The sequence below is a fragment of the Quercus suber genome, unplaced genomic scaffold, assembly GCF_002906115.3.
Source record: "Quercus suber isolate HL8 unplaced genomic scaffold, Cork oak 2.0 scaffold_350, whole genome shotgun sequence".
NCBI lineage: Eukaryota > Viridiplantae > Streptophyta > Magnoliopsida > Fagales > Fagaceae > Quercus > Quercus suber.
Window position 1 is genome coordinate 612,348 of NW_027069802.1, and position 26,252 is coordinate 638,599.

The following is a 26,252-nucleotide window of genomic DNA, read 5'->3' on the forward strand; positions in this document are numbered from 1 at the left end:
GGAACATCCTCCATCAACTTTGAATACCCATTAACATGTGTTAACAATGATATGAACAGTAAAATTACCCTACCACCTAACTGAAAAAATTAAAATGTAGAAAAATTCTCAGTTAAGCTTTTAACTTCCTCAATCAAATGACCATAAGATGCAAAAAAGATTTATTTATTTATTTTTTGATAATCCAGATGCAGAAAAGATAGCCTCACTCTTCAAAGCATTGATAACTATCTCTGAATCTCTCTCCAAAATAAGAGAAAATAGTCCAATATCTTGTGCAAGAATTAAAGCCCTGACAGCTGTTATAGCTTCCACGAATGAAATAGTCTATTATTTTCTCCTCCAAAAAAATATTAGTCTATTATAAAAAAATGTTTAAAAAAATATCATTCCATAATAATTCTTGTCAATTATATTTACTACAAATATGTGTTTTTTTTTTTTGGTGGTAATTTTCAAAATAAAAGTAAATGATAAAATTGAAAAATAAAAAAAGTATTGAAGAAGAGAATTCTTTTATTTTATTTTTTTCAAGTGTCTTGTTTGGAATGGAGAAAATTGGATAACCAAGAGGTGAGAAGTTGGGCAGGTGCTATAAATATACTAAAATTTAAGTATATTTTGATTGCCACTTTTTCTTTCATCTCCTCTTACCTTGCTCTCTCCATCAAACATAAGAATCGTGTATATGTTATTTTTTTTTAAGAAACAGTTAATACTTATTCGAACACACAGATACGAAAATAATATATAAAGTTTTTTAAACAGACTTATAATTTATTATATAAGTGTATATATATTATTGACAATAAACAATATTATTTAAAAATGGAGAAAGTAAATAAGAAATTATTAAATATTCTACTCATCCAATGTTATTTGTTATTTCCTTTCACATAAATAGTAATTTTTTTTTTTTTTTTGGTTGAGAATCACATAAATAGTAAATCTAATCATGCATATTTAATTATTTTCACAGCCAATGAGCCAATAGACAAGAGCAATTCGCGTGATCCCGCCCATTCACCTCTTTTTAAGACGCACACAATTCTCGTGCACCTGCGCACGTGCAAATACGCGCCGCTCACACGTCCGTACACTCTTCCCTCGCATATACACTGATACACACACACTCTTCACACACATACACACATACACACACGCCTCGTTCGTGCCAAGCCTAATCCTCACACACTCGCAAACACACACACACGCGCGAAGCCCTGGGCCTCGCATGCTCGCTCGCTCGCACGCTCTCTCTCTCTCTCTCTCGCCGGCCGGACTTGGAGCACTGTGCTCGCCGGATAACGGAGCATCTCTCGCGCTCTCCTTCGTTTCCACTATTTCCGAAGCTCCGACCACTCGCCGTTAATCTTCGCCGCTCGCCGGCGGCCGGAAAATCTGATCCAATCGGCTTGGAATTCGCTTTAAAATTTAATTTTTTGGAGGGGAGAACGTGGATCTGGTATAATTTTCTTCGTTTGAGCTCTGATTGATGGAGTTCATGGAAGAAATGGAGACTTAGAAACTTTTGTTGTTCTTGAATCTAGTTTTCCGTCAAATAAAGGTTTCCGAGTGAAAATTCAGGCTGGAATTTGAATCTCCGCGCACGAGCTCGCAGAATTAGAAGGTAAATTGAGTATCTTTGGAACTTTCGTTAAACATGTTTGTTTCGTCGGAAATTTTTCCCCTGGAAAATTCTCTCCTGCGAAACTAACTTTTTTAAGTGTAAAAAGATTTTGTTTTTTATTTTTTTGTAGACAAAAAAGTTCTCTCCTTTTTTTTTCAAAATTTTGGGCTTTCTTTTAGGGTTGTATTTAATCAAAGAATTGAGCTTAAGCCTCGTTCGTTTGCTGAGAAATTGGTTGGATTAGTCTACAAAACTATGCCTTGGAGTGTTATTTGTCTTTTGCTGTTAACATTTTGAAGAAATTTAGAGGAAAAACTCAAACTTTTGGCGTTACATTGTCGAAGTTCAGTCAATTCCAGTTGGGGTTTTCATTTTTCATTTTTTTTTCCCCTATTTTTTACTCAAGGAAGTATTTGATTTTTTGGTATAATTATTTAAAGGTTCGATTTTTCTGGGAAATTTTCCTATGGAGACAGACACTATTTTGTTTGTTTGTGGGTATTTTTGTTTTTGGTTAATGTGAGATAGATATTATTGGTTTTAGTTAATTAAGTTCAAAATGGTTGCCAGAGAATTGAATTGATAGATAGGGGCTTTTTCTTTGAAGTGTAAAGTGGCATTTGGCGTAATTATTACGTTGGAAAATAGGTTTTTGCTCGTTTCTGTTTTGTCCAGGGCCTGAACTTCAGGAGGAAATAACCGCCCAAAGTTTTTGTGGGAAAATATTTTTCTGCAAAAATATGGTTAATTTAAATGTAAAATGAAGATGGGTTTTTTGGGTACCAAGCTAAAGATTTGTGAGGGTTTATTTTTTGGGGGGTTTTTGAAAGCTTGGTGGGTATTACTATGTCTTCAAAAACTGAGTTATACCCTTCACATAGTTTGTTTAAAACCGGTGGGAAAGGAAAAGAATGCAACACACCTTTGTGACATATTTATTTTTTATTGTTAATGTTGTTGTGAAATAGAAAACGAAAAACCTCAACTGTTTGAAGTGTCACTCAGTTATATGAGTGAAATTCTTTCTTTTCTTGATTCCTTAATTATGTAATGATATGAAATTTGATTATATGATTGCCAAAGGGCTCTAGCTGAAAGCCTGAAACAACTCCCTCATAAGAGATGTAGGGTAAGGTCATGGGTTTAAAACTCACTAGGTGAGTGTGTAAACTTATCAATAAATAAATAATCGAAATTTGAATCTGTGATTAGAACTACGAAGCTTTTGTGTAAAAGATTTTTTGGAACAACTTTTCAATGAAACTGAGAGACTTTGCTTTTTCTTTTTGTTTTTCTTTTGTAGCATAAGTTATGATTAATCTGAAGTTCCCAGTTGTTGCCAGAAGACTGCAGAATCCGCCAGGAACAAAGTAACTCCAGATGTTGCTGCACTGTGAACAATGTCAGTCATTCATTAATAATGTGAAAAGTTGAGCAGCAATGGAGGTTTTGCGGTAGAAATATAGATATATTTTCTAGGTGACTGGTTGAGGATTAGGGAGAGGAGATTATGGCAACTGATATGCAGAAATTGATTGGAACGAGTGAAGAAGATGAAGAGGAAGACATGGACATGGATGTGAAAGAAGAGGATGATGGTGATGGTGAAGAAAATGGAGAGAAGCATGTTGCCACACCAGTGATGGTAGAGGTTGGAGGGATGGCAACCAGTGGCAGTAATAACCAGTTTCAATACCATGACCAGCAAGCCTCTCGGAGGTGTAGACCACTGGAAGAGAAAGAAAGAACAAAGCTAAGAGAGCGGCACAGAAGGGCGATTACAGCAAGGATCTTGGCTGGGCTTCGGAGGCATGGTAACTATAATCTTAGAGTAAGGGCTGATATCAATGATGTAATTGCGGCTCTGGCAAGGGAAGCGGGCTGGGTTGTTCTTCCAGATGGAACCACCTTTCCTTCAAGATCTCAGGTACTTCTGTCTCGAGAAAAATTCTCTTCTTGGCTTCAAAGATCATACAAACTTTAGTTGTTTCTGTAAATGAGACAGACAGTGCCTCATGTGTACTTTTTCTTTTTATTTCTACTTGGCAAATGCACTGTATTCAAGCTCATTTGTTATCTTATTTTCTATTAGCTTATGCATGTGGTTTTTAAAAGCTTTCTTTATAATTGAGTAGTTAATACTTTTAATGAGGGACTTAAAAAAGTGATTTTTAGTATTAGATATTTGGGTAAAATAGTCCAATCTTCCCAGGACTTAAGAAAATCACAGAGACCTACCTTGTTTTTTCAAAATTTCACCATAGCATATGTTAAGAGGATTCTGTCAACGAAAAGTGTAAATTGGTAATGTTTCCCTTATCATATTTGACATAAAATGAGGTTTATTATCCATTTTGAAATATGTTAGATTATTCTGTCAATAAAAAATGTAAATCAGTAATCTTCCCCTTATCATCTTTGTTAAAAAAACTCAGGGTTATGATTGATGCAGGATAATAAATTCTAAGAGAGGGAGTTATGTGGGAAACAAGAAGAATAAAACAAATAGATAGGACTTAGGAATTGGCAACTAGGGTTTGCTGGAAATCAGCATCAAGCAATAAAAGCAAAAAATAGATAGAAATTAGGCATCAGCTCCTAGGGCTGCTTGGAATCGGTACTAAGCATGATAGAAACCCAGGAAAAAACACTTGAGCTTACTTGGAATCAGCACCAAGCAATGGAAGAAAACTCCCACCCCAAATTTCATAAGCTTACAATACTTCATATTGGGGCCATTAAATAGGACTGCCAAATTACATCATTGAAAGAAAGATGATAAATTTCTAACTTAAGAAGGAAAGGAACTAACTTGTAATCAATTCCATTTAATGCAAAAACAAAATAGAATTAAATCCTAAAGAGTCTCCATATCCATCAGCATCAATCAGCATTAGTTATGATCAAATCAGTCTCCAATTTGGTTTCTGCACCAATGATTTATTTTGAAAGGAAGAATAGGAAATAAATCATGAGCATGGGGTAGATGGTATAGGATTTTTACAATAACAAAATGAAGGGTAATTTTAGGCATTTTACATTAGAATAATAGGGAATGCAATCAACAATTTCTATACATATCAATGACAAGTTGGACTCAAAGTGTACATATAAGGGAGGTCTAAGTAACTTTTGAAAAATGAGGAGGGTCTGTGTGTTTTTTGATAAAATCCAAGGGAGATTGAAGTATTTTATCATATTTTAATAGTATTTACCATATTGTAATAATAAGTGTTAAATTACTGATTGTCCCAAAAGCTTAAACTTATAGGAAATGGTAAATTTAATTACTTTACAAGAAATTTAACATCCCCCCTCACTTGTGAACATAAAATTCCCCTTAATAAGTGGGAGCCCAACAAGTGGGAATTTAACATTTTAAATAGGAGGTAGAGTAAAGTCAAGGATCGAACTTAGGATCTCCTGCTCTGATACCATGTTAAATTACCGATTGTCTCAAAAGCTTAAACTTGTAGAAAATGGTAAATTTAATCACTTAACCATAAGTCTAACAATAAGGTTATTCTATATTTTTGAATGAGTAATAAAATTGTATAAATCATAAAAAAAAGTCACCCAAGTATACAGGAAATAAGGGTCTTCTATATTAGTTGATCTTTAATTATAAGATTCTGTTACATTTGACACTTATCAAATATATTCAATTACATTTGACTATTTTAAAAGGTGCTTTTTTTGGTTTACTTATTTGTTGATCTTAGATTTTCTGTGAACAATTTGCCTCCACATTGTAGCTGGTGCGAATCATCTAATATGTATCTCACATGTCTAATTAAAGTCCATTTTCCCACATTCTCACTTCTAATGAATTCCAGAAATTCCCAAAAAATGTAAATGTTTTCTCTTCTATTTGACAGGGCCCAAGGCCTATGGGTGGTGCTTCTGCTGTGGTGACTCCATCATCTTCCCATATGGTGTCCCAACAGACTCCAGCTGCTTCCCTTAGAGGAGTAACCTCTGGCTACCAGAGCTCAGGGGAGTACAATGCAAGTAGTATGAAAGGCGTGTATATGCCCAATTCATCACCTTATGATCTATCTTCCAGTACTCGATCTCAAACTCCACCCATGGTGGGTGATGGTGGAGAACATGAGAGTCATCCTCTTATTGGTGGCCCCATGAATACGGTTGATGACAAGCAGGTACTATGTCTAAGTTTCTTGGATGGTATGGTTTAAAAATATCAATCTCTTGGTATGCCATTTTTTAGCAATGCCAAAAAAAAAAAAAAAAAAAAAGTAATAAATAAATAAAAAGGTTGTCTCAAAACTTGAACCTAATTTATACAACAACAGCCAAACCTTAATCCAAAACTTTGGGATCGACTATAGATCCTCCACAAACTAATCAGGGTTGACCACTTTTCTTCTTTTTATTTTTTTTCTTTGCCATTCTATCAATATCCTAAATCATACTTTGTGTCATCTCCTTAATTGATATGTCCTTCACCACTTCTACTAATGTTATTTTAGGTCTTCCTCAATATTTTTTATTTCCCTTGACTTGAATCAACTTACCCTTTCTCACAAATGCTTTAATCACTCTTCTTTGCACAGGACCAAACCATCTTACATGTCTATCCCTCATATTTTCATAAACAGGAATCACCCCTATCTTTAAGTGAATATATTCATTTAAAATCATATCTTAAATTGTATTTCCATTTATCTATCTAAACATTCTCATTTCAATTACACTCATTTTATGAACATGTTGTTTCTTAATACCATAAAGCATGTATTTTTTTTACAGCCGTCTTATAAATTTTTTCCCTATAACTTAATAAGTATTTTATGATCATACAATATACTGATGTGTTTCTTCACTTATCAACCCTGCTCATATCCTTTGATTCACATTGTCTTCAATATCTCCATGCTTATGAATTATTGATCAAAGATATCAAACCTCTCACTCTTTGACATCTCTTGACCATCAAGTCTTACAAACCTTTCATCTTTGTTGTTACTTTTACTAAACTTACATTCCATGTGCTCTATTTTAGTCCTACTTAGCCGAAAATCGTTAGATTCTAAAGCATCTTTCCAAATTTCTAACTTGACACTAACGGTCTCCACATCTAGTTTCATCAACTATATCTATAAGCATGCACCAAGGACTTTGCCTTGAATCTATCTGGTGAGCTCATCCATAACCAATACAATATTTTTTGCATCTAGCATGATGCTGCAATATCACTAGTAATTTGATCATTTTGTATTATTCATTCTATTTGCATAGTGTCCAAATGTCAAGCATTACAATCAGGTAACTCTTTCTTAGCAAGATCGTGCACGCACCATATGTGTAGCACCTGCTCTCATGTATTTTCATTCATCATGACCCTGCAATATTTTTGATAATTGTAGCTTTTATTTTCATGTTTATTTGATGTCAGTTATATTATTATGTAACAATGCTCATGCTCTTAATTATATCTCAGGTGATTTGGATTCATTCTCTTAATAATTTATTCAATCTGTAACATACATATTTCTTTTAGATATGATGGCTTCGTTGGGTTTTTTTTTTGGCTCAAGTTTTTTAACATTCTTCTGTTCTTTTCGTAGATTGTTGACCTAGCCCCAAAGTTACCTGAACGTGATTTTGGTGGAACCTCTTATGTTCCTGTTTATGTGATGCTACCCGTAAGTTGTTTATTTTTTACTCCTACTCTGTTACTGTAGATTGGATGTTTGTTTATCTGTTCTTCAAGACCTCACATTTCTACCGTGTTATGCGCGCACGTGCGCGCACACATATATGTTATTGAGGCTACGGAATAGCAGGAGTTTTGAAGACACCAAGAATTCTTTGCCTGATCTCATGTTATTCTTTGTTAGAACGTTATTGGATTGGTTGTCAGCCATGAGGAACCTTTCTTTATTTTCTGTTGTTGATTTGCTAGATCTATGTAACTTTTGTAACTGATTGTTTACCCCAGTATATTTCCTGTATACTTGGGTGACTCGTTTTTTATGATTTCTACAATTTTATTACTTATCAAAAAATAAAAAAACCTTAACTGCTAATGCATATCTCTTAGTACTTATGTAAGTCATGCTATTGTGTCTCACGTTGTTGATGGCAGTTGGGTGTCATTAATATGAAGTGTGAGATGGTCGATCCGGATGGTCTACTAAAGCAGCTAAGGGTGTTGAAATCAGTAAATATTGATGGTGTTATGGTTGATTGCTGGTGGGGCATAGTAGAGGCACATGCTCCTCAGGAGTATAACTGGAGTGGTTACAAGAGGCTCTTTCAGATGGTTCGTGAGCTTAAGCTCAAGTTACAGGTGAGTTTTATATAATGATTTGACATACACTCATTACAGCATTCCCATCAAAACTTCTAAAAAATTTAGCATTTATCATCTCAAAAACCAACTTTATAACATATAACATGTCACTTTACAATATCCCTTACATCAAAACTTCTATTTTTTAACACTTCATTTAAATATTCTTTCTTTATTATTTTTTATTCATTTTTTTATTATTTCCCACGCTCCCTCTGTCTCTCTCTCCCACTGTCTCTCCATCTTTCTTAACCCGGTCTAGAAGCTTCTCCCTCTCTCTGATATTCTGCTCTCAAAACCTCCATGGCCTGAGCTTTTCAAGCTCATCACCTCTAACCACGGCCATAGCCACAGCCATAGCCACCACCACCAACCACAACCTCAACCCCCAATTGGGGCGGCTCTACCCTTTGTTCAGGGGGTTCAAATGAACCCCCTGACCTCAAAAAAAAAAAAAAAAATATATATATATATATTTTTTATTATTTATAATATTTTTTTCTTAGTTTAATAGTATTTTAATTTATTCTTAAAAATATTTTTGCACACTCTAATTTAAATCTTAAGCACCCTTACTACAAGTATTTCCAACTCTAAGAGTACGAGTAAGTGTTTGTAAACTATAAGTGTCACTCTTTATTATAAATTTATATTATATGTGTGTGAGTGTGTTTAATATTAATTGTATGCATTACTTTTTGTTATAATGTTATTTGTGTGAATAATGATGTGTGTGGATATTTGTGTATACAGTTTAAATATAATATAAATTTTTATATTTTAAATATTAGGAAATAGAGTGGGTTTATTACATGTGTGTGTCTTGTTATCATGTTATAATTACTTTTTGTTATAAAGTCAAAAAAATTCAAGAAGAAAAATTGTAAAGTTAGTGATTGTTTAGGTATTTAATTGGTTAAATAGACACATAGTGTATTATTTTATGTATGAATGAGTGTGGGTATGTGTGTCAATAATTAATACAGAGCCAATGAGTTAAGTTTATTCATTTAGTTTAAAATATTTTTATAAAAACAATGACAAATTAATAGATAATAACAACTACATAAAAATAAAAATGTTAGACAAACTTAACAAAATAAAACGATCATAGCTACCCACATTAACAATAAATATTCATAATGAACTATCATGTAACATTCAAAATTTGAAAATTTGTAGAAGGAAATTGTAAAACTTTATTTTATTTTTATTTTTTTGTCGATAACTTGATATATTCAAGTTCTCTTTTTATTAATTTTTTTTTTTTTAAAATTTAAGTCTCTTAATGAACCCTCTAAATAAAATTCTTGAAGCCGCAACTGACCTCCAACCACTAAAAAAAAAAAAAAAACCCATGGCACAAACCGCAGCCAAAACCCACCACAAAACCGTGGCCAAAACCCACCAGCAACCCTGATCTGAACCTCAACCTGAACCTCAACCCCGACCTGAACCCACTACAAAACCGCAGCCAAAACCCACCCCACCCTCTCCGATGACCACCAACCCAGCAACCCAACCACCACAAACCCACAACCAACGGCCTCAACCCATCGGCACAACCAACCTCAACCCATGGCACAAACCCACGGCCTCAACCAACCCCAACGACTGTTAGACCCACCACCCACGTGCAGTCATTGAGACCCATTAGACCCATGAGAGGGAGAATCTGAGAAGGAGAGATGAGAGAGAACGAGAATAAGAGAGTGATTGTGGTAGTCTGAAGAGAGAGAAAAATATTTAAAAAATGATAACACTTTGCTACAGTGTGCTCTCAAAAATGAGAGCGCACTGTAGCAAGATGGCCAATTTTTTAGGATATAGCATGTTTGATGGAGCTGCATTTTGTGGTTTCAAATGCTAAAAATAGCATTTTAGCACTTATAGAAGGTTTGATGGGAATGCTCTTATCACTGCAGTTAGCTGTCATTAATGCAAAGTGGTATGGTGGTGCTCACTCTATTAATGGAGGAAAGGTTTGGGTTTGGATTAATTGGGTGCAGATGTTGCTGTGAGTATGTTCATGGTTTATAAATTGTAAGACAGCATTAGATAATGATGACGATTTACAACCCAAGTCAGATAGCCATGAATGACAAAATGTTAATATCCAGCCAAAATCTGGGCCGGTGTTTTTTTTTTTTTTTGTTTTGGTTAAAGGGGCTGGTGTTCTTAAGTTGACTGGAGTAAGGTTTTAACGTTTTCTTATCATTGTTAAGGAAAACGCAAGGCTGGCTCTTCTGTTTGGCCACTTAGGCGATTACTTAAGTTCCCCAAGTATAAGAAGACCCCATAATTTGGTCCTATTGGTTCTTACTATTCAGTGATAGTTTGCAAAAAATATAGCCATGAACGTTTTCTCAAACATGATATTTATTTTGAAATTGATAGTTTGGATTTATTTTTAGAACTAAAATTTTTACATGTAGAAGAAAATACTACTATTGACTGCTGCTTCTGCAGTAAGAAGTTTTTCCAAATTAAAATTGATAAAATCCTACTAAAGATCGACTATGGCACAAGAAGTGAGAGAAGAACAGATTTTAAATTTAAAAATTTATATATAACTAGAAAGTTAAATAAATATTATTTAATTGATATTTAAGTATAAGAAAAAAGTACTACTTAAAATTGTCGCCTCAGGTTTCGAAGTGTATCTGGCCAGCCAAGGCAAAACAGTTAAAAATTAATGCCTGACATGCAGTTATGATTGGTCACCGTACCATGGTTGCTTTAATTAATTAATCTAAAGATTCATTCCGCATCTAAATCTCAAATCTCTGTTTGACATTGGTTCAGGTTGTGTTGTCATTCCATGAATGTGGGGGCAATGTTGGTGATGATGTTTGTATTCCACTGCCCCATTGGGTGGCAGAAATTGGTCGAAGCAATCCTGACATTTTTTTCACTGATAAGGAGGGAAGGCGCAATCCTGAATGTCTCTCATGGGGAATAGACAAGGATCGGGTTTTAAGGGGCCGGACTGCTGTTGAGGTAATATTATGTTCTGTATTACTGTCAAGCGTTACTTCAGTTGTGTTCTAATGAATGATTACCATAAAACTCAGCCAATTACTTTCAACATTAAATCCTATTTGACATTATTTAAAGGCAAATTCTTTGACTGTTAAATGGTGAATTTTTTTTTTTTTTTGGAAAGTAAGAAAGTGTTGTAAAGAAAACTGTACAAAGGCAAAGGACCTTAGCATATACAAAGCACAGCAAAATAAAACACAGGACGTCAGCACCCATAACCGGCTTTACGCCAACAAAATGAACTAATAAAGCTACAAAACCAAAGCTACACAAGATAGAATATGTCCTCATGTCAGGATCATTGAAGCCAAAGATGCTGCTGAGTTCTCTTTAAATTCTTCTACAAACTAAGCTTTGCTCTGCTACAATCTGGGTGTTTTTTCTTAACGGAAATTCAAACAACATAGTTCTTCTTGCCAGATGGGTACCCTTATTTTTTTTCTTAATGCCATGTGAGTAGTAATCTTTAGCATGGAATTATTATTGGTTTATTCTTTGGTAAATGGTGTAGGTTTACTTTGACTACATGAGAAGCTTCCGGACAGAATTTGATGAGTTCTTTGAGGATGGCATCATTTCCATGATTGAAGTTGGACTAGGACCATGTGGGGAGCTCCGTTACCCATCTTTTCCGGTAAAGCATGGTTGGAGATATCCTGGCATTGGCGAATTCCAGGTTTTTCTTGAATAAGTGTGTTTATAATTAATAGACATGTCTACCATTTTTGCAGAATTAGCTGGAAAATCTCTACAAGTTGCTCTCTTTAATCTTTTAGCATAATTTTCCCCCTTTTCCGGGCCAGATGGCATACATGATACAAGTAATTAAAATTTGAGATTTGCTGTGCCTTGTATGGTATTTATCTTTCATATTGTTAATATTTTTATAGTAATTGTAATAGAAATAGTAAGTAATAAATCATGACTTACAGAAATGATGACTTGCAGTTCTGGAGCCTAATGTAAAATATCGTACTTTAAAATAATCTTCTTCAAGTTACTTCCATTTCCCTGAAGCAAATGTTACAGGTACTGCTTTCAGTTTCGGAGAAAATAACTTATTTCTTTGATGACTTATCAAAAAACAAGATATCTTCTCAGAAAAAGAGAAAAAATCATGTTATTTAACTAACTTTTATTTAAACTGCTCTATAGAGAACTGAAGTTCTGGATAGGAAGTTTTGTCAAAACATGTAACTATGTAAGCAATGTTTGTTTTAAAGGGCTGCCCTTTTACTTGAGGAAATCAGGTTATTTCTAAAATCTTGACACGGGAGAATAAGAAAATTTTCATTTTGAGCATGATAACAGTATTATACACAGATTGCTGATCATCTCAACCCATAGTTGCCATTGTCTTCTTTACACGAATCGTGCTTTTTAATTCTGAAAGAGTACTTTTATAACATCTCCCTTTATTTTCCAGTGTTATGATCAATATTTGTTGAGAAGTCTAAGGAAGGCAGCAGAAGACAGGGGACACTCCTCATGGGCAAGAGGACCAGATAATGCAGGTTCCTATAATTCCCGGCCTCTTGAAACGGGATTTTTTTGTGATGGAGGTGATTATGATGGCTACTATGGAAGGTTCTTCCTGAATTGGTATTCTCAAATTGTAGTTGATCATGGTGATCGTGTACTTTCTCTAGCAAAGTTAACTTTTGATGGGACCCGCATTGCTGCAAAGGTGTGTTAGCTATTCAGAAGTGTTCCTATTTTACATGAGAGATGCATTTTTTTTTTTTTTTTGGGTATTTCAATTTGAAGATTTCTTTCAACTTCATTTTTTTTTTTTAAATTTATTTATTTACCATTTTGACTCTGCTTTCAAGGGTCACTGCCTTTTTGTTTTTGTTGCAGACCCATTTCACTGTCAACATAACACATGACCAATTTTAATTTCAATTCTCATAAATGTAAAAGGCTAAGCACCTTCATCTTCACTATATTTATTGAGGTTTTTTAGAAGTTGCTTTATTGGTTAAGGCTTAATTCAGTAATCCTGTGTTTGGACGAGGAATTTTTGAATCTTGAATGTTGTTTTGTTAGTTATGGCTTAATTTAGTCTGTTTGCTGTATTTTAAATGCTGAGCAGCTACCAGGTATTTACTGGTGGTACAAGACAGCCAGTCATGCTGCTGAATTAACTGCTGGGTTCTATAACTCTTGCAATCGTGACGGTTATGCTGCAATTGCAGCAATGCTAAAGAAGCATGGAGCTGCATTAAACTTCACATGTGCTGAGATACAAATGTTAGGCCAGCATGAGGACTTCGTGGAGGCATTGGTAGATACTGAGGGGTTAGTATGGCAAGTAAGCACCAAGTATTTAAAACCTCTTGATGAGCTTTTCTATTTCCTTAAATTTAGTTTGCAATTAAATTGTGTAAAGCCAGAATATAATAAGAAACCCTTTGTGTCTGTCAATTCTAGCAAATATAATAATCATTTTGCAAGTGATCGCTTGAATTCAACTGTACAGATATGTAGTTGGAAGCTTTTAGCAATGACAATCCTAATTGTATATTTCAGGTGCTGAATGCTGCATGGGATGCTTGCATACCAGTTACTAGTGAGAATACACTTTCTTGTCACGACAGAATAGGCTATAACAAGATATTAGATACTGCCAAGCCCATGAATGATCCAGATGGGAGGCATTTTTCGTCTTTTACCTACCTTAGGCTTAGTCCACTTCTTATGGAAAGACACAATTTCATGGAATTTGAACGGTTTGTCAAGAAAATGCACGGTAAAGCACTGGAGACACTCAAATCTTTCACATATTGTCCAATACAACTATTCAGATTTTATTTTATTTTATTTGATATCTTTCTCGATTAAGCACCCATTTGGTAGGGACAGACTCAACCTCCCTGTTTGCCTTAGAAACAGATTTCCTTCAGCATGGATTTTACTGAACCAATTTGCATATTCTTGAGATCATTTGAAAAGGTGTAAAGAATAGGTCAAAATCCTGGACTTGCATAACTGGCTTTGTTAGACACTAAATTATTATTATTATTATTATTATTATTATTATTTTTTTTGTGTGATAGATAATTGAAGTCTATTAATGAAAAGAAAAGAAACAATGTGTTCATGATGGTGAACCCATTGCACTTGTAACAAATACAAACAAATCAAAGAGAAGAACTAACAGACATAAGAAAATCAGAATGGAACACTCTGAACCCTCAAATATGAGACCATTCAAATAAAGTCCCAGCTAGCATAGACCTCAAGAGATCTATAGGTCTCTCAATATTTTCAAAAACTATGAAATGATTTCATTTGATTGGATACCAAGCACTGAACTTCTTACCACATCCATTCAATGGATTCCAAACTAAATAGACAAATGACTGGTTTTTTAATTGCTTAAAACTTTTATGTGATCTAAAGAAAAATGTAATATTTATTAGAACATACATAAGAGCAGTATAGGTTTTTTTTAAGGTATTGAATTCCAGTTTTGGCATTGATTAAATTTATAAATTAGAATTGCTTCACATAATTTAATTGTTACCATTCCATATGGCATTCTGAATGTGGTCATTTGTGGGAATTTCAACTTAATGTCTCGTTTTCACTGCAGGGGAAGGAGTTCTTGATCTCCAGGTATAGTAGGATGAAGTCTCTCCTGAATATGTATTATTTATCTCTTCCCCACAAAAATATTGGGGTTACTGTGTTGCAGATTAGGGGAATACTATTTTTGCTATTATCTATACTAGGTAATTGACTACTAGATTGGGCCATTTTTTAATCAAACACAAAGCCCAACCAAGATGTACAAGTAATTAATACATAGATTTAATATAATCATTTTTAACATCATCCTCTTGAATGAATCAAGCAGAATCTTCATCAGTGAATTAAATTATTGTTGCACCCCATCAACACTTTACCTAACATGTTAGTAGTTTGGTGGAAATATTTTGTTTGCGCTTATGTTATGCTTTAATAGGGAAAAACTTAGGTGCAATACATTAGATTTCTTAATTAAATTCAAACAATTGGTTGTATTGATTAATAAAACACAAATTATGTTATTATTTCCAATGACATTAAATTTAATACAGGCATGTGTTTGCATTTAATTAGGAAAACTAATGTACTGTAAGATACTGGATCTAAGTTTTGCTCTTATAAAATAATGTTTCTTAACTAGTCTTCATATAGTTATGTTATTTGCAGATACACTTTGTGCTTTGTGAATCTTAGGTCCTCTTAGCAGAATTGTTTTCATTTGAAGTTTTTAAGATGAGAATAATGCTGATTGACCTTTTCAGGGTAAGCTTAAGAAATGTGACATACATTTGTGATTAGGATTTAGGAAATAATAATGATCCTCCATTCTGAATTTTCATCCTTTGAATGGTTGGAGTTAAAAGGCCAACTTCTAAAACAAGGTGGTAGTTTTGGGTTTGGCTTCCCCTTTATGCACAAAAGATGATATGGGTACGACACCTGTTCTAAAATGATCACATGTTAGCCATGTGTTCTGTCTAGTGCTTCTATACACTGACGAGAAATCTCACCTAGTAAAATATTATTACCTACCGTACTGCAGAGGGGGAAGCAATGTCATGTGACAAACTTAATTATAATAGCCAGACGAGATCCTATTATCCCTGAATGGTTCTTTCTTATCAGTATCTGTCACAATATTTTACCATAGATTCCACTATGATTCCTTTTTTTTTCTTATTTAAAAAAGGTATTAGTTTTGGCGTGGAAATATCATTTCTGGTGACAGAAAATCTACCTCACAAAAACCAATGTCATGAATCCCTATGTTTTTATTACCATCTTATTAAATGATCTGTAGCACCTTAAGCTAATGTTAAGACTTAGGTCCAAGACTATAATTCGGTGCAGCACCTTTATTTATATTTTTAAAGCTAAGGTTTTTATTACCTTCATGCACTTTTCATTCATCAAATGCTAGCATGAACCTATCCAAAAAAGAAAAAAAAGATAGCATGTGCTCTCGACCAGCATTCACCAGCTGAATGCTTGCTGAACCTCAGCACTTTAACTTCGTTATCAGAAATGATAAAGAGTGCAATGACAAAATCCTGACCAAATTTACATTAAAAATAAAAAATCTTTTTACATTTGATCAAAGTGGGATGAACATGTACAGCCTTCAAATCTATTATCAGATATCCCCGTATGGATTGTAACCCAACGTAACTCCTGAACCCCTTACAAAAGGGTTTGTTGATATGAATGAAAGAATGATTTTTGTAAAGCTAAGTTACAGTATGAAAATTCTTCAGAACATTTTATGACTTCTTGAACACCATGTGACCAGAATCATCCTCATCAAATAGACGCTCCACAAATCCATCCCAACTTTCCCTTCTTCTATCAGAGGATAAGATTTCCTCATTTGACTTGCCAGAATTCTCACCTCCTTCCATTTCATGAAATGTTCCATATGTATGAGGTGAGAATGCTTCAGGGATATCCAAAGCAATGGCTCTTTGAAGTGCTGCCTTGTATTCCTGGCTGTGTTCTCGGGCAAGAGACTCCTGACGTTTCATCCTCTGCTTTATTGGGATTGCCATAATTTTATCTTTCTCCCGCATTAACTGAAGTCAAGAGAAATAATATTTTTAAACCACTGCAAAGAAACAATAAAAGCTCTTGATCTCAACCACTTAAACTAAAAGCGGTACTTAGATACACATGTCTACTTTAAATTCACTATGAAGACATTGGATTGGTGTTTATAAGAGAGTCAGTTAAAAATCGATAACATGGAGAATTCTTGGAACACTGAATTTTAATTTAATTGATTTAAACTAGCCATAACATAATTTATCCCAAAAAAAAAAACTAGCCATAACATAGAGATTCATATGAACATGGCAGCAGTAGCAGAACCTATATGGCATGAAAATTGGAACAGGATAGTGTTCTACTTAAGCTTGTGAAAGCCATTTGATAAACAAATATAAGCTTGTAAAAGCCAAATAGATTTATCAAATGATAAAAGAAAAAAAGGGCATCTATAGAAAAAATAATAAAATAAATGGTTTGCAAGAGCAGTTTTCAAGTGCCTGCAGTCCTTCATATTTAAAGCTTGGATGTAGGAGCTAAGTATTTAGGCACAGTACCATCAAAACCCAGGCAGGGAAAGGGAAAGGCTTGTAAGATAATCCCATGGATACTTGGGTGCTTGTAAGAAACTAGCTCATCTGTGTATGTGTAAGTTCTATGTATTGAACAATTCTCATATGATTATAATAAATGCAGCTGAATAAACATGGAACCAATATGATTATGTACTTTCCACAATGCTTTGTGATAATAAATGTCTTCTCTTTCACAACGGCCAAATAAAATGGTATTTGCATCCTAGCTTCAAACAGGAACAATATTGGGGAGATAGACTTGTTTCTATTACCAAATTCTATTGATGATAACTTACATCAAGAGCCCTTTGTGATTCTCTCTCTACCCAAATGAGAGCATGGTCAGAAGTCGCATTGCAAGAGAGAACCATGTGATCAAACCTACCATCCACAGGTACCGCCGTCCTCACAACTGGCGGAAATCTTCCTAACCTGCAACATGGAAAAGAAATTGTACATGAAGCACCAAACTAGTGCCATATTTTAAATAATCCCACCTCAAAGGGTGGATATGACGTATATATCATTCAATAACAAAATTTGTCTATCTAAAATTCATAGAAATTTATATGAAATTGTTTCATAAATGCCCTAAAAAAGTTTAAGACTGTTGAATTGAAGCACCCCATAACTTTGCATCATGGCTAGTATCAGAGTTGGTCCTCTGGCTCTATTTGAGCTCAGTGCTTGATAGCTGTGAATCCACAACATGGTGCTTGGGATAGGTTCATAGGTTCTTCATGAGGTGATGTCAGGTGGCACAGATCAACTTTGGTGAAGCCAAATCCAGACTCCAGCATATCATGTTACCCCACCCACCCCAAAAGAATCGGGGAAGAAAATATTTTGTCATTCCAAAAGATGGTGCCCATACAATGTGCCCCAAAGAGCACCAGCAAGTGACATCAATCTCACAGGAGCAAGCCCCTCGCATAAAACTGTTATACAAACATAGCAGCTAGATGCCTATTCAGAAACAATCACTAATCTCATCAAACTCACTTCTATATCCCAAACAACACCCCCCATACCCCCCCCCCCCCCCCCCCCATTTGACCTAGATCTGAATTGCCAAAAAAAAAAAAAGGAAAAGAGGCTTTGACTATGGTTGAACTTTGACTTGGACAAAAAAGTCAAAATTTTCAAACTAGACCTATCCTACTCAATTTTTCATGTAGATTCCAATTTTGGGATCCATTTCTTCATCTGAGACTCAGAAATTGCGCAAACGGTCCAATTTCCAAAAAGTTAACTTTTGCATAATTCTTGACCAAAAGTCAAAATTTTTAGAAAGGACCTGTCTTGCTTAGTTTTTTGCGTACATTCTGATTTTGGGGTCTATCTCTTCATTTAAGAATCCAAAATTTTTCAAACAATGTAATTCTACAACTATTGGCTTTAATGTAAACTTTGACCAAGAATCAAGATTTTCGAGCAAAGCTTGTCCCACTTGGTTTTTTGAAAAGATTTTGATTTTGAAATCTTTTTATTTGTTTAGAACTTAGAAACCACCCATCTGACCCACATCTCCGAAGTACTGGTAGTGTCCAAAACTCAAGCTCCCAAAATCAAGGTTTGAGATTTTTCCATTTAGTTTGAATTCCCTCAGGGTGATCCTTCAAACTTCATCATGAGGTTCTTCCATTTAGTCTGGATTCCCTCAGGGTTATCCTCCAGACTTCATCAAGGCTTCCCTTTCAAAGAACAAATGAACTCTCACAAGTGAGTCCTAAACTTCAAATTACATTGGGTCACCAATTCAACCTACCAGTCCCATTTGGTGCCTACTAGTCCCCCACCTACCATTCCCATTTGGTGCCGAACATTCTTATCTACCATTCCCACCAAAAATTCCCATCTACCATTCTCATCTAACATACCCATCTACCATTCTTCATCTCTCCACTATAAATAGAATGTTCGGATTCATTGAAGTTCATCAAGAAAAAAACACTATATCATGAAATGAAGATTTGCTTCTTTCAAATTTTCAAATCCTCCTTCTCATAGCCATTTCTCGCTATAGCTTCATCATCCTCAATACCTAGCAACCAATATTACTTTGTAATTAGCTTGAACTCAGCCTTCTCATGGTTCAATAGAAACCCTCCTCACAACATCATTATAGTTTTGAGATCAAACAAACTTTGTCTCTCCACTTAATGACCTCATTTGTCCATAAAAGTTCACATATCGCATCATTATTCCTTGTAGTCTCAAATCTACCTAGCTAGGAGATCTAAGTCCAACTAAATCACATGTACCTTTGCTCAAGGAGCTTCCTAATTGCTTTGAGAACTCCATTGTCCATCTCAAGTTGTTTGGTCTTCTAGCAGAAGCAGAGGTTCAGAACAAACATTAACTTGGCTAGTTTCTAAAACCAGAATCATAAGTTAGCTCCATCTTTCATTTTCTGGGCTTTTCCAACATATTGCAAAATCATTACCTCATTTGTCTCAACCAATCTCCCGACTTTATTCATATCTTTCAACAAGTGTCATTATATAAGGGTTGTAAAAGTGTTGGGGTATTCTACAAATTTTCTTCCATCCAATACTCATAGTAATCTCCAAGGTCCCAACTCATCAGAAATCAGCCTCTAGTGTCAGTCAATCAAGGATATGTTTCCACCAAAGCCTCATTCCATGTCACCACCAATTCAGGACACAAGGGTCATCATTGCTGGTACTTCAGAACACATTTTTCTGGAATTACTCTAACTTAAAATTAGCTTGAAGAATTTTAGAAAGTATACTTCTAAAATTACTTCAACTTAACCTCCTTCGGCATGGTCCCATCACACAGGCACATTTTACTACCTACTAACGAATTCTGCTCAGCATACAATCAGTCCCATGTTCCACAATATACTCTCCAGAAACATCTACATCAAAAATTCCCTGACCTATAAGACCAGTTCCATGGTGTCGTATGTTTCACACTTTCACCATCTCCACTTCATCTCTATCTTCTTCACAACCACCACCAAAGACCCAAAATCCATAAGCTTCTGAAATTACCCCAACTTAACCTAAGTGAAACAATAACACATGCACACTAAACCACTTTCCCATATGTCATCTCCGTAATCTGAAGTATATTCTTTTGAGATCACTTCACCAGGAGTTTTTAAAAACATGAGGCTAGCCCTATAACTCTACATGTAGTACATATCCAACATCCTCGCCTCATCACCATCTTCTACACCCTGTGATTGCCGCTAACAATCCAAAATACTCTTCTGAAATTACCTCAGCTAAACCTCTACTGGTATGATTTAATCATGCAAGTACATCCAGCTACTTCCAAATAACTTTTTGCCTCACTAACCCACTCTAAATACCATGGGACACTCTTCCGAAATTACCTCAACTTAACCTCTGCTGAAATGATTCTATCACGCAAGTACATCCAACTACTTGCAAATAACCTTCAGCCTCACCAACCCATTCCAAATACCATGGAACACTCTTTTGAAATTACTTCAACTTAACCTCTGTTGAGAAGGCTCAGTCACGCAGGTACATTCAACCACTTACTGACCACTTTTTGGGTCATTAAAACCTTTCATGTGAGTGAGTTACTCTTCTAACATTACTTCATCCTACTAAAAGCTTCACCACCTTCAACTACTTCACTTGAAGAGTTAAGTGTCAAAATCCATTTTCAAGACTCATTCCTTTACCACACTCTGAAACTGTGTGCATGAACGAGTCTTGAGAGGGCATCTGTAGAGAGGGAAAATTCCTGATCTATCACAAGCTAACACATCATACTACCAAGTCCACAAAGTACAACCAATTACAAAATGCCACGTACTACTACTAGGTTTTGCTATCACTATTTAGAAACCAATAAAAATTTGTCAAGTGTCATTGAAATAAAGACATAAAAAGCATGCAAAAACCAATCATACATTGGTGCATGTAAGAAATGACATAAGTAACCCAGCGCGTGTAAGCAATAACATAAGTAGCCCAATCGGGTGCTGACATGTGTCACCTTGAAAATCAAAACATTTTGCCTAATCAAAAGATGCCACATGTCTTGGAGAAAAAGTCTTAAAGCTCCCCCAATCAGACTATGACACATGTCACCAATCAGACTTCGCCACTTGTCGCACATCCACCCCCAAACTCCTATAAATAGAAGCCTTCTGAAGGCTTTTCTACACACCAAGACATTTTGGAAGACATCTTGGAACATACCAAGGCATCCATGCCACAAGTAGCATCAAGGAAGATTCAAAAGTATAAAAGCTCTGCTGGAATCATGCTCTGAAGCCTCCAAGAACTTCAAGAACTTCAACCTCAAATACGAAGAACATTCAAAGCAAAATCATCCAAACTACCTACCTAGATCTTAAAGTTTGTTGGAGTCAGGCCCAAAAGACTCCAAAAACTTCAAGAATCCACAACTTAGCGAAGCTCTATGGATTCAAGCCCTAAAAGCTCCGAAGAACTTCAACCACAAACTTTCAAATTCGAAGAACATTCAAAGAGAAATCATCCAAAATCATCTTCCTAAATCTCAAAGTTCACTTGAATCAAGCTCAAAATCCTCTAGAAACTTCAACAAACCACAAATCAGAGAAGCTCTGTGGATTTAAGCCCTAAAAGCTCTAAAGAACTTCCACCATAAACCTTTAAAGACGAAGAACACGCAAAGAACACGAAGAACACATGAAGAACACAAATAACAAAGAATTTCTAATATATTTTGATAGGCCAAAAATGTATTGACCCCTTTGGTAACTTAATCAATTAATTATCCAAGTTAATTAATTAAGTCAATTTAACATGTAATAGTGTGGTAACACAAAAAAAAATCACCAAATAACTAAATGAAATGGAAAATAAGTTTTGTTAGGACATATGTGGTTCACGTGTTAAGAACATATGTCATTCTTTTATGTAATTAGCTAATCCTTTGACAAAATGCACTCAACTTGTAATTGGGTAATTCTAGATGTTTTTTATACTTCAAGAAACAAGGTTTCAAGATCAAGTGTTGAAGTCATCAAGTCTTTCCAAGAACAAGCTGAAGAAGTGCTGAATCATTATATCTCGACACCTGATCGATAGATGCTCGACAACTTCTATCTGTCGAGGTTTACTAAAATTAGATTTTCTGATCTGATTTCTTAGGATCTGTGGATGTGTCTTTAGGCCTTCTTTTCTTCTAACCCTAGGCATATAAAAGGATTTTTTTAAGGGTTGTCAATGTGTTCACAAGTTGCATAAACATTGAGCAAACTCTGTTCAAGAAAATTGTGACCAGAGACAAAGTTTTGTCCTAGTTCATCTCTCCTGAAGAAGTTGCTGTGTATATGCACCTTTGGGTTTTGTGACCAAGCATTTTCTTGATCTTCGTCATGGATGAACTGAAGAACTTTGCAACCAACAACTCTTTCTAGTTGGTGATTAAAGCCGCGTACTGGGATCTGCGCATTGGTTCGTCATGTACTTGGGAGCCGTGCATCAAAAGGGGGAACTGTCACTACAGAACAAATCCAATTGGGTATTGGGGTAAGGGTTCAACTGTAAGTTGGTAAGGTACTTGGGATTCCTTTACTTGTAACCGCTTGTTATGATAATAGTGGAGTTTCAAGAGTAGTGACCTGAAAATCACCCAGTGCGGTTTTTGCTGTCAGGTTTTTCCCCATTCGTAAACAAATCACCGTGTCATTTAATTTCCGCTGCATATTTAGTTTATTGGTGATTTGTTTGTGCTACCACGCATTTGCATGTTAAATTGATTAATTAATAACTTGGCTAATTAATTAATTAATTTCTATCACAAGAGGTCAATACATTTTTGGCCTATCAAGTAGTATCAGAGCAAGCACACTTTGATTAGGTTTAATCTTTACTATGTTGATCCATTGACCCCTGTTTGTCATGGATAGAGGACAGTCATTAATCATACCTCCTTTATTTGATGGCACTAACTATACATACTGGAAAGTACGCATGAGAGCTTTCTTGCAGTCCTTAGATGAGAAATTGTGGCAAGTTGTAGAGATTGGCTGGACAAACCTAAAAGAAGCACCGACCGACTAGGATGAAGCAAAGATCAAGGCGGTAAATTTCAACAGCAGAGCATTGAATGCCTTATTCAGTGCAATCACCAATGAGGAGTTTAAGAAGATATCCTCCACAGAAACTGTAAAGGAAGCATGGACCATCCTCCAGACAACCTATGAGGGTACAAAGACTGTTAAGGATTCAATGCTTTAAAGGCTCACTACAAGCTTTGAAGAAATAAAGATAGAGGAGGATGAGTCATTCGATGAGTTCTATGTCAAGCTCAAGTACATAGTGAACTCAGCTTTCAATCTTGGGGAAATCATTCCTGAACCCAAGATTGTAAGGAAAGTGCTCATATCTCTACCCAAGAGATTCCATGCAAAGATTACGGCAATAGAAGAATCAAAGGATATTGACAAGATTCCTTTGATTGAGCTTGTTGGAAACTTGCAGACCTATGAGCTAAGACTATCTAGGATTGACAAGTCGGGTAAATGCAAGAGCATAGCCTTGAAGGTAAAGAGCAGTGACATAGATGAGTCTTCCGATGATGAAGATTCCAAGATTAAGTCCTATATTACTAGGCAATTCAAGAAGTTTATGAAGAATGCCAATGGGAGGAACTTCAAGAAAGACCACAAGCAATCCAGTTCTTCTCAGTTCAAGGGCCAAGACAAAGGAAAAAATGATGCTAAGAATGGTAGTCAGTACACTATTCCTGCAGGACCAAAGTGTTTTGGATGCCATGGATTCGGTCACATGAAGCAAGAATGTCCCACATATCTCAAGAGCATTGGGAAGAGTAAGGCACTTGCTGCAACCTTGAATGACACTGAGCCTGAAGATGATTCTGACAATGAGGATGACGGAATCTTAAATGCCTTCACTGCCACAATCAATCTTACTGAAGGGATTGTTGAAGATGTTGAAGAAGAAGAAGAATTGGTGGATTCTAAGTGCGAGAAGATGGATGATCAAGATGATATCCATACAGCCTATAAGAAGCTTTACAATCTCTCTGAGAAGCACGAGAAACTGTATAGGCTGGCCACCAAGAAGCTTAGTGATGTGGAACTTGATCATGAAAAGCTTTCCACAAAGTTTGATGAAGCTAATCAAACGATTGGTGCACTGAGGTTTGAGAACAATTTCTTAGCTGAGAAGACCAAGAAGCTTAAAGCAAAGCTGTTTCAAGTCAGAGCTCAATTGGAGAGGACTTCAAGTGCAAAGCTTGATGAAATGCTCAGCATTCAGAAATCTGCTTTGGATCGAACAGGTTTAGGGTATGGTCTTTCTTCCTCTAATATTGCTTCTACTAGTGCTATTGTTTTTGTTTCTCCTGCAAATAATATTGAAATTGAGAACACTAATGTTAAAATTGAATTAGCTAGTGAGAACTTAGACAATGGTAAATCTATCTTAGGAGCACCCCCTAAACAGGATAAGAAAGATGTTAAAAACCCTAGGGTTAAGAAAGCTAACGCTCAAAAGCCTAAACAGAAGAAGCAGCATCTCTGTCATCATTGTGGAGCTGCCGATCATGCTCAACCAAAATGCTATAATTGGTTAGCCACTCAATAGAGCAACGACATGATTGCATCTGGAAGCCAGAATCAGCTTCAATCCTCTCTTGCTCTTCTTGGTGATCTTCTCAAAGCCCTCATGTTCCTTTCAAACTTGAATGGTTTCAATCCTTCCCCCTTACCGCTGGTTCAAGGATTTAATCAAAGGAAAGGTTCTTCCAAGGTGTGGAAGAAAAAGGACTCTAAGTGATTTCATCACTTTCTTCTATCTTCTTATTTTTGTTTGTTGCATTACTTGTGTGTTGTGTATTTAATTTATGTCAGTCTAGTTTTATGCTTTGCTTTGTTTTACATGTTTTTGTTAGTTTGTTTTCAAATTTTTTTAGTTTATTTTTTATATAATAATTAAAAAAAATTAAAAAAATACAAAAATAGTGTGTGTTTTGTATACTTTGATACTTGTGTACCTTGGATGGCCATTGAAACAAAGTTTTCTAAACTTTGTATCATTTGTAGCTTAGATGAGCATCTCTATGCACAACTAAGCAAGTGAGCTTTGTGGCTCTTGTTTGTGATAAGTAAGATTAAGTTATCTCTTGGACTTAACACTCGTATCACTCTTTTTGACGGGTAGGACTAGAAAATCCTAAGAGAAAGGCATAAACAACCATCTCACCACTGTTGCCAGCCAATCATAATATGACACCTGTATGCTTCGGCATAGCAAAAGTGCAGTGTCAAAAACTTAACATCTTGGGTATTTCTTTTCTCTCTTATATGCCCATACATGATATGCTAAAATAAAAGAAAATATGCAAAGACAATAAAAAGCAAAAAGATAAAAAATGCTTTAAATATGATTGCAAGTGTATATTCTAGGAGATGTGGGTGTTATAGGATGTACCTCGAAGGCGATAGTCTCCATTAAACAATTATGATTGCGTGTGAGTTAAAGTTATTTTCTTATATCTTAAATCGTCATAACATGTATACACTTATGCAATCTTGCAATGATTTTCACACACAACACGCAATATTCTTTGCTATTCTTGATACATGTGAAACCATCTCACCACTGTTGCCAGCCAATCATAATATGACACCTGTATGCTTCGGCATAGCAAAAGTGCAGTGTCAAAAACTTAACATCTTGGGTATTTCTTTTCTCTCTTATATGCCCATACATGATATGCTAAAATAAAAGAAAATATGCAAAGACAATAAAAAGCAAAAAGATAAAAAATGCTTTAAATATGATTGCAAGTGTATATTCTAGGAGATGTGGGTGTTATAGGATGTACCTCGAAGGCGATAGTCTCCATTAAACAATTATGATTGCGTGTGAGTTAAAGTTATTTTCTTATATCTTAAATCGTCATAACATGTATACACTTATGCAATCTTGCAATGATTTTCACACACAACACGCAATATTCTTTGCTATTCTTGATACATGTGCAGGTACAATGTGATTTAGCCATCACAAGGTTTTACATGTGCTAATGTATACTCACTAAATTGTCTTGACTTATTTTTGAAAAATAAAATTGGTTAGACTTG

The 26,252-nt window shown here is 35.3% G+C and overlaps 1 protein-coding gene and 1 long non-coding RNA gene across 3 annotated transcripts; one reads left to right on the plus strand and one right to left on the minus strand.

The window, feature by feature from the left end:
- Positions 1 to 1,069: 1,069 nt before the first annotated feature.
- Positions 1,070 to 14,831, plus strand: LOC111986354 (beta-amylase 7). 2 transcript variants are annotated; one of them, XM_065760015.1, is made up of 11 exons: positions 1,070 to 1,630; positions 2,934 to 3,557; positions 5,509 to 5,793; positions 7,222 to 7,299; positions 7,743 to 7,946; positions 10,755 to 10,949; positions 11,503 to 11,667; positions 12,418 to 12,678; positions 13,087 to 13,305; positions 13,524 to 13,743; positions 14,590 to 14,831. In XM_065760015.1, exons 2-11 carry the CDS (start codon positions 3,141 to 3,143, stop codon positions 14,616 to 14,618), a joined length of 2,073 nt encoding a protein of 690 aa, XP_065616087.1. In that variant the 5' UTR covers positions 1,070 to 1,630; positions 2,934 to 3,140; the 3' UTR covers positions 14,619 to 14,831. The 2 variants fall into 2 exon arrangements, with proteins under 2 accessions (XP_065616087.1, XP_065616088.1); XM_065760016.1 differs by having other exon boundaries at positions 2,974 to 3,557.
- A 1,234-nt stretch (positions 14,832 to 16,065) lies between these two features.
- On the minus strand, positions 16,066 to 18,162 carry LOC111986355 (uncharacterized). Its single transcript, XR_010623610.1, has 2 exons — positions 17,437 to 18,162; positions 16,066 to 16,594 (listed from the first exon to the last, which is right to left on the minus strand). It is a non-coding gene; the product is annotated as an uncharacterized LOC111986355 (long non-coding RNA).
- Between the last annotated feature and the right edge of the window lie 8,090 nt (positions 18,163 to 26,252).